The sequence below is a fragment of the Wasmannia auropunctata genome, unplaced genomic scaffold, assembly GCF_000956235.1.
Source record: "Wasmannia auropunctata unplaced genomic scaffold, wasmannia.A_1.0 LD335214.1, whole genome shotgun sequence".
In the NCBI taxonomy this organism is placed as follows: Eukaryota; Metazoa; Arthropoda; class Insecta; order Hymenoptera; family Formicidae; genus Wasmannia; species Wasmannia auropunctata.
The window spans coordinates 236,245-245,558 of NW_012027676.1; the positions used below are offsets into that span (position 1 = coordinate 236,245).

At 40.1% G+C, this 9,314-nt stretch overlaps 1 protein-coding gene across 1 annotated transcript in view; it reads right to left on the reverse strand.

Annotated features, from left to right (window-relative positions):
• The window catches only part of LOC105457481 (protein furry), a 34,418-nt gene that overhangs the window by 1,456 nt on the left and 23,648 nt on the right, over nt 1-9,314 (reverse strand). Inside the window, exons 27-43 of the mRNA XM_011702168.1 lie at nt 7,830-8,069; nt 7,486-7,754; nt 7,184-7,310; nt 6,812-7,002; nt 6,092-6,726; nt 5,836-6,004; nt 5,363-5,672; nt 4,917-5,220; nt 4,304-4,818; nt 3,852-4,160; nt 3,571-3,739; nt 2,962-3,134; nt 2,728-2,802; nt 1,007-1,180; nt 797-934; nt 307-476; nt 35-227 (exon numbers count right to left, since the gene is read on the reverse strand). Coding sequence (XP_011700470.1) covers nt 35-227; nt 307-476; nt 797-934; nt 1,007-1,180; nt 2,728-2,802; nt 2,962-3,134; nt 3,571-3,739; nt 3,852-4,160; nt 4,304-4,818; nt 4,917-5,220; nt 5,363-5,672; nt 5,836-6,004; nt 6,092-6,726; nt 6,812-7,002; nt 7,184-7,310; nt 7,486-7,754; nt 7,830-8,069 — 4,161 coding nt within the window. The remainder of the gene's footprint in view (nt 1-34; nt 228-306; nt 477-796; nt 935-1,006; nt 1,181-2,727; nt 2,803-2,961; nt 3,135-3,570; nt 3,740-3,851; nt 4,161-4,303; nt 4,819-4,916; nt 5,221-5,362; nt 5,673-5,835; nt 6,005-6,091; nt 6,727-6,811; nt 7,003-7,183; nt 7,311-7,485; nt 7,755-7,829; nt 8,070-9,314) is intronic.

Consider the following 9,314-nt stretch of genomic DNA (forward strand, 5'->3'; position numbering starts at 1 on the left):
TTAAATTATTACATTTTTGGGGGACAATATTTACCCTCAAGATCTTGCTCAGCAATTGGAAGAAGCTCAAAGTGTTGTACGGAGCTTGAGTGATGAGACTCTGAATTTGCTGCCTCCAGATCTCTTCGGCGTCGTCCCGCACGACCTGTCGGAAGGGCATCAACGCGGACAGGTTTGGTGACGCGTTGCAGGGTGTCACGTCTCCGAGATCTCCCGCGCTTGAGCCACTAGTAGGTGAAGAGAGTGAAACGATTAATATGCGCGTTTTCGCAAGGTCTTCATACAGAAACTCGTAACGTGGCAGACCTTGTAGATGAGTCGTGACGCGTGCGACTGGGTATCAACGAGAGAGAAGACGGCGGGAACATTCCCGGAATGCTGTTTGCCTCCTGTCCTGTTCCGGATCCTCCTGGTACCTCGTCCAAGGGTGATTCCGATCCTGCCTCGTCGTCCGATGATTCTTCGGTGACACCGCGCTACGTACATCAAAAATTAATATGAATAATAATTATTTAATTAATCATTTTATTAATATAAATAATTGAAAAAGGTAAAAAAATATATAAATATATTTTTAAAATTTTTAAAAATATATAAATATATATATATACACATAAATTATATATATATATATATAATAAAATTATTGTAAACACCGCGCTACGTACATCAAAATTTTATTAATATGAATAATTGAAAAAGGTAAAAAAATATATAATATATTTAAAAAATGTATAAAAACATAAATTATATATAATAAAACTATTGTAATTTTTAATTTGCTGCATATATTTACCCGCGTTGTGTGTTTGCTGGATGACGGCGTCTTTTCGCTTAGACTTTCCTCGAACTGTCGCAAGCTAGGTTCTCGTTCCTCTCCCTCGCTAAGAGGACGACGTCGGACTCCCCAGTTAAAGTTGTCCGTACTCTCGCCCTGTAAAGTTTAATGGGACGGAATTTGAATTAATATTCTCCATTCAGAAGACGTAAAGCATCGTAGATTTACCTCAACGCTTTCGCTTTCATATTCAAGGAAATCGAAGTCCTTAAACACGCCAAACTGCTCGTCGTCTCGTCTGGATCCTCCACTCAAATCATTATTCGCACCAGAAACCTCCTCCGTTGAAGAAGCCATGGATGATTGCCTTTCCATCAAGTCCGAACTTTGACTGAATATGACCTGAATTAAAAAAGAAGCGATTAAGAAAAATGTAAAAAATATATGTGTAAAGAAAAAAGAAATTGGAGGAATTGGAAGCAAATACATAAGTGACAATTTCATGAATATGAAGTCAATAGCTACATGTCGTATTTTTTTTTGGATAGAGAAGAAATATTAGGATACTTGATAATATTCATATTAAAGATTCCACTTATATCTCGCTGCTTCTTGTTAATTAAATCCCTCGATTGGTAATTGCCTTCAATATGTCTCAATTCCGACTGACTACGTGAGTTTGCTCAAGATATTCAATAATTGTGCATATATGTGTTATACAATACGATTAGTCATATATACAGAGTGCTCTGGAGCTATCGCAATTTCTCCTTCAAATTCTAATAAACAATTGTAATTACATCAAGATTAAATTTTAACTGTAAAAAAATAATGTCAAATTTGTATTTAACGTTGAAAGGTAAAAAATAGTAACATGAGATGCTCTATACTCATCTATCAAGTTTTTGAAAAATTGGTACTAATTGAACTAATGCGATAGCATAAGGGAGTCGCCTGCATATAATTATACATATATTAATAACGAACAATGATACACTGTTTATATCACAACAACTGATAATACATCGTCAGATTATAGAATCTGGCCAGCAATTGTTAAGAATATGCAAAAATATTTTCTATTCTTATATATTTAAACAGATATGTAATTTCTTATATCATACAGATACACGACAAAGCGTGAAAAAATAATAAATAGAGTCCAGATGACTGTGCTGTAAAATTGTACTACTACCACTTTATAAAATCTTATAAAGTACAAACATTTTATTACTCCTGTAACAATGTGCGAGTGAAAGCTGATTTTTATGAAGCTGACTGAAGCGTGGAAATACGACTCAAAGGACATTGCATTTAATTACGAGTACGAGTACTTGTACGAATTACAGCGAGTGTGCAGACTGCATTTATAAGTAACCCTTTACCTTGCTATACAATGTCATTGAACTAATGTGCTCATCCTAGAAAGGGGTACATAATGAGAGTCAGTCGTTTTTTTTTGTAAGATTGTACAGGGTGTTTCTTAATTATATATCAACACTTCAGGCGGTGACTCCAGAGCCCCAAACATGTCAGATGAACATAAGTCGATTAGACTTCATTTTCTGAACTTGTAATAAATCGAGAATGCTCGAAAAAAAAAGAAACGTACCCGCCTTCCACTGTAAAGCATGCTATAGCATGTTCTGATATGACCAATGATTACTAATGATATATACATGTACATACACATATGTATACATTATACAATTACATTATGTTTTATTTTAAATTACACTTTAAAACACCTATATTTATGTAAATTTATCTCTATGAAATTTACAAAATATAAACATTTTAAAACACAATTTGAAATAAAACAGCGTAAAATTGCATGTAAATGTACATATGTGTATTATAAAATTGTATTTTATTCGCATAGGATAGACCACAGAATAGGACACTAATCGAATTAATAATTGAAAAATGTGTCGCGAATAAAAACGTACCGATGGGCTCTTTGGTAAACCAACTCTTTGTCCACATGTCGTCAACAGATTGACCAAGCACTCCCTGACGCGGCCCTGTTGAAAAAAAAAATCAATTATACATCCTAAATGCATAATTTATATTACATCAAACTTTCCGCATACAAATTTTGTCAATTTCTGATCAAATCTCTATTTTCTATTATCTAATTACAATCGTAATGAATTCTTGTTCGATATTTTTAATAACTGTACCTGCGACATCCATGGCCTCTTCCATCCGGCAATAGCGCTGTTATCAGCCGGCGATAGAGATAACGAGCAACGTGGAGAACCGATGGATTTTTCTTCAGTACCTTGACGTATCAACCAACGTCGACCGATCACTGGTGTTTGGGACAGATCAAACGTGAAGTCCATTGTTCGTCCTATTCATAAAAATGAAACCGTCAAAGTATTACAAGTATTAAAAAAGATGATTATACTTTTATTAATCAAAGAAATAGATATTCTACGTGATAATAATAGAACACAATTTTTACTACATTTTGTAAAATATTTTAACTGAAAAACTTCCAGATACATATCTTAAAATCCAAACAATCATAGGGGTATAAGTGATACATATTTAATAAAATATAATACAATTTAAAACATGTTGGGCTTAAAAAAAAATTACGATTTTAGGAAAAGATTATCTATCACTATTATTGTTCTTGTCACAACCTGGATATTGTGCAATAAATCATCCGTGCCATGCATGCGTGCCGCGTAACAAAGGAAGAAAAAACAAAATCGACAATATAAGTCCAGGGAAAAGCATTGTGCAATAATTAATTTAAACTGCAGAAAATGCCAACTTACCCGGTAGTTCTTTCTTGGTAAATATCTCCGTGTCGGTAAAACTAGGATGCGGTGATGATAGCGAAGAGTCCCAGGACGATCCGTGCATCGAGGTCGGCGGCGCCACGAGTGTTGACGATCTTGTCACTACGAGCTTCAAAATTTTCAGCGCCTCTTTCCACTGAGTGCCCTTGAAACATTAATTTAATTTATTTGTTAGATAAACAAAACAGTTAACTGAATGCTCTACTTCTGTGATTATTAAATTGATATTTGATTACGAAATTAATTAAATACTTTACCTCGACGTATTTAGAGATCACTCTCAACAGCTCGGTATTGATCGGTTGCGCAGCTGGAGACGCCAAATCCACGTAATGCAACATGCAATGTATGATACTGAGTACCGGCAATGCCACACTGCTTGGACCTTTCTCCAGTACTTCCACGAGGAAAGCAAGCATATTGAAACTAAGATGAGCGTAGGAATCGTAAAGATATTTCACCACGCATTTAGTCCACTGGAAGCTTTCCTTGCTGAAAGTACGCCGGCTGTACAACGTCATGACTGTACCGAGGTTCTCCAATTTCTTTCCCTTTTCTGCGCTCACCTACAGGAAAGATTCGAGAAAAGGAGTTAACAAACCAGCAAATTGCAATAAGTCAATTAGTAATTTAAATACTTTTCATTTGTTTTTCATTTCATTTCATTTGTTAACATGGCAGAAAAATTAACGAATAAAAAAGGTCTTACTTGCGCAATGTTTTCGGCGCTTCTGATGCAAAGTTCGTTAGCGTCCTCGTAATTCAACAGCATGTAAGGCAGCAGCGACACAACATTCATCGGGAACGCGAGGCTTTGTGTGGGATCGACCACTGGCAGATCCAGCAGAGGCGTAAATTGAGACAGTAGTGTAACGACCGGTTCGTATGTATTCGGACTGGTGCATCCTTTCAATAGCAGCGCGTGTACACCGGGAAACGAGGTCCACCGCAGCTGCTGTTGCAGTTTCTCAACTTTGTCCCGGGCGTCTGGTCGATCGAGCGGCAGTCTGTGCAGCACGCGACTGAGTAGCCGTAGCGCCAAGAGGAACTCGTGCTCGTAATCCGATTCAAGCAGGGACACCGACAGCCAGAACAGTTGCGCTAGTATCGTCATCTTATCGTCCTGCGTGGCGGAGTCGCCCAGTAACTTCAAAGATTGTGCCGATCTTGATCTTGATAGATTCGAGTTAGGGTACTTGTTACCGCCAGTTCGGTTCTCCAGTTCTGCAGACAAAAATTTGTGTTCAAAATCAATAAATTTAAAATTTAATTTATACTTGGAAAGTTCGTAGCGAGTAAGAAACGTCAAATGTAATAGTAACCTTTCATATCGCTGGTCGCGGAATTCCCACCGCTGGACCTCTTCATGCAGTAGCTGACCGAGTAGCTAGTGCTCCTAGTGTGTCCACCTTGATTCAAGTGAGAGAACATGTGCGGTCCAGCTGGATAGCCATTTCCACCACCTGGACTGCGCTTCCCTCCGATTACGTTTCCTGAGACGGGGTCCTTGTTGTTTAAATTAGGCGTCGATTTGAAGATCTCTTTCATGAAATCGAGCGGCCTGAAGTCTGACTCGAGCGAATCGACAGCCGCTTCCAACGTTAGCAACAACTCTGTCACATATCCCTGGTGCACACGAAAATTATAATATGATTACATAGAATATTCGGGATGCCAATCGATTTAAAATTTATTTAAAAATTATTATTTTAAAATCAGTATCGTTTTAAGTAAAAGCAGTTTATATCAACAAGAAAACAGTTGATACCTGCATGTCTTCGCCTTGCTCGGCAACTGTCTCCACCAGCCTAGATAAGATATCAGACAGCATTCTGGACGTTATGGGAACGCGCAACGCTCGAAAAACTTGCAGAGATCTCCCTGCGTAGTGTCTGGACGAGCAGGAAAGGCCTAACTGTAGCGCCGTTTGCGCCCATCTCTGACTGACTAACGCGTGAGGCAAGGAGTCTCTAAAGACACGTAACACGTGTCGCAATAATATCGTGAGTTGCTCGGCGCTACGCACCCACCACACCTTGGCAGTCATATCCTCGTAATTCCAGAGCGGTTGATTTGTCCTATAAACAAAAAAAATAGTATCAAAATTAAATTAAAATTAAATTAAAAATTAAATTAAATTAAATTAAAAATTTAATTTAATAGTATCAAAATTAAATTAAAATTAAATTAAAAATTAAATTAAAAATTAAATTTTCCCGAATATGTAATTAACGTACATACCTGGACGCTAAAAAATTAATCAAGGATTTAATGACGTCTTGTATCGGCATATTGGGACCCGGCTGAGGACCGGTCCAATTATGCGTGTCCTCCGGCGTTACAATAACAGGCGGCACCACGTTCGCCGTAGTTCCGCTTGCGGTCGGCCAGCTATTGCACACCGCTGACTCTGCAAAATCGTTTTTTTTTATTTTTGTAAGATTTTTTATAAATACAAAGTAAAACTAAATTTTTACAGCGCGTCTGAATTTCTTACCGTAGTGAGAGTTCCCATAATCTTTACTATCATCCGCAGATTGATTTGAGTGATTCATCGACAGCGGCGGGGTTGACGTCGAGTTTGACAAAGATGAGTGAGTAGATGTACCATCCCCAATCGAGGAAGATGGTAACGGCGGAGGAGGAGGCGGCGGCGGGGGTGGCGGAGGTGCCGGCGGAGATGCTGAGGAATCGGGCGGCATAGGCGGCGGCGGTGGCGGCGGCGGTGGAGGTGGCGGCGGCGGTGGCGAAGAGGGTGGAGGTGGCGAAGACGACGGCGGCGGGGTCGTGGGCGGTGGGACCGCGGGAGGGCCGTACAGATAGCTATCGAATTCCGGGTCCATCTCCGTGAAATTGTGCTCCAACACCGGCAGAGTCGGGGTGGACAGCCCCAATCCCAACTGCTCCGTCTTCGAGGCGAGCAGCACGCGCGCCACGCCGAGGTGATCGCGATGATCGCCGAGCACGACCAGCAGGTTCAGCAGCAAGCAACGGCAATGGTCCCGCACCAACGGTCTCGAGTGGTCCAGACCGAGAAAGACTATGTGCAGCATCAGGGGAACGTGTATGGCCCAATCGAGCTGGATACCGTCGATGACCACGTCGGTGAGCAACATGACAGCGATGTTGCACCTGGAGGAGTTACAGGAGCGATACATAAGATTAATAATCGGCGTTATAATCCGGCGAAGTGAATGGTATTTAAGCTCGTAATGACCTGTGAAATCCGCTTATCGGCTGAGAGCTGTCGGGCAGGTATTCAGTCAGCGGGGCGAAGTACCCGCCGTACTCCGGCATCGGCAAGGGATGCGGTTGAGGAATATCGAACTTCTCGTCGACGCACGGCATCTTGCCGTTCACCCCGACGGGCCCGTTACGAGCGGCGTAACACGACTCGTCGGTAGTTAACTGAAAAAACAATGTTAATCACTTTCAAATTGGGCTGTCCCGATTAAGATGCATTAACGTGCTCTTTCTTGAGTCTGATCTTTCGGTAGTTTTATTCGTCGACTGTCGCTGGAAGGAGCAAAGCCTTTCAACTGTATAAATTTACGAAAACGATAAATCAAGTTTCAATAGAGTAACGTACCTCGGCTTCCGTCGTCGGGGTTGATAGATCGTCTGGAAGAACTGGCGGACCGCTTGCAGTCCTCGTCTTCTCTGCCCTTGGAGTTTGAAACCCCGCGAGTGCTCGGAGCGCGGTGTCCGATTTCGAACTGCGGGAGAAGGGTACAAGTGTCTTGAAATAAATTCTTGCATACCATAAAGCAATCGTATATTCATAAATTAATTATCCTTAGACATATCCCTTCCGCTTTCGCGAGGAATAAACTTAAGAGATACGATTATGTAATTTTGGAATTATAAATGATACACTTCAATAAAGCTCACCCGGTTTTGACGGGATCTTCGCCGGAGTGTCTTTTCGTATGGATGGTACCCTTTTCAACGCCGAGATCACGGGGAGGATTAGCGGGATCAGCGGCGGGCGCGTCGCTGTGCGATGAGGCTTTTCTCATACTTGTAAGCCGGTAGAAGGGCGGCGTTTCCGTTCGCTCGATCAAGCAGTTCAGAGTCTCGACCGTTTCCAATTCCGTCATCATTTCGTCGACAAGACGATCTGGACGAGCCCGCGCCAAATACAACACCACACGTTTTGCCTAATGAATATTCAATATTTATATCATTGTCACCTTGTCGTCCGCAGATGAAGCTATCCTACAAGTTTCACTCACATATGGCAGCAATTCCTGAGGTGCCATCCCTGAGACGATAATCAAATAGCGGATTATAACTTTGAGATTGTTTGGCCAACAGCCACACAGAGTCGCCCAAAGCTCTTCCGTCTCTTTAGGATGCTCGTCTGAAAACTTTGCTGTGATATAGAAGAGATTGTTGAGCACCATCTCCGTCGCTTCTGCGCTGCCCCAGCCCTCTCTGCGCGTTCCTCCGCGTGTCACATCGCTCGTGTAATACTGTAAAAAAAAATTAATTAATTAAGAAATATTGAGAGAGGAATACCTTTTGTAAATGACAAACAAAATCTTTCCGAGGGATTGCAAAAATAAGCAAAGCATATAAAATTCTGTAATTATCCTAAAATACTACGTTTTCTTTTTCATAATATAAACAATATCATTGTAAAGCAATTTTTTTAAAAAGAAAATATCTCCACAATTAAATTTAAAAGGATTAAATTGACAAATATTGAAGTGAATTTCATTAAACAGCTTTTTGCATGAAGGATTAAAAATAGCTGCGTTACCAAAAAATACTAGTTCGTTAATTTTGACGATCCTTCTACGTTTGTTTACAAAACAGAAAGGAATAATAGGATAACGATCATTCACGGCATCATTATTACTGTCTGACAATTGTAAAGGTACCGAAAGAAAGGCGCGGATATCGGAAATCGATTACGGTACTGTTTGCATGCCGAGCACAAGGGCTCTCGATTTAACCACTTGAATTACAATTCTCTCGTTTCGTCCATCCATCTATCCATCGAGGTGATCAAGATTATTATCATCGTCAATAATTGAGCAACATCGTCCAATGGAAGACAAACGTAATGATCGTTACGCCCTTTCTCCATTAAATGGATTTTCTTCTCAACGGTCTGACATACCACTCTAACCGATCGTTCCAATTACGACGCTCGCAATCGAAATGATCAAGACAACTCGAAACTATTATGATCGCGCGATAAGCAGAATTATCAAAAGAAGATATCTTGCAGACACCGGGCTATTGATCCCGGCGCTTCCCGCATGCGAAGCGACGTTCTACCGTTCAATCTATGTCCACAATAATTTACGATAAACCATGATTGTGTGATAATCGTTAAATAATCGCGTGATACGGGCAAAGAGATCTTGAGTACGTCAACTTATAATTTCTACAATTTCCGCATACCGAATTCTAATCAGACGTTCTAACATTAAAGTGTCCTTCGTTATTAATGGGATTAAGAAAATTATTACGATCTTCGATAGTCACGTGATATGCGAAATATTGTAATCAACCTTGAAAATTGGCGATCTTCCTACTTGTGCCTAAATTTCATCGTGTATTTTTGTCGATGTTGCATATGTTTTTGGCGAAAATTTGTGTCGTGTCTTTCCGTGAATTCCTCATCTCTTACGAAAACTTTATATATATATATAATATAATTTTGTGATAAAAATGCAAATATTAATACGTTATAAAATACAATAGTA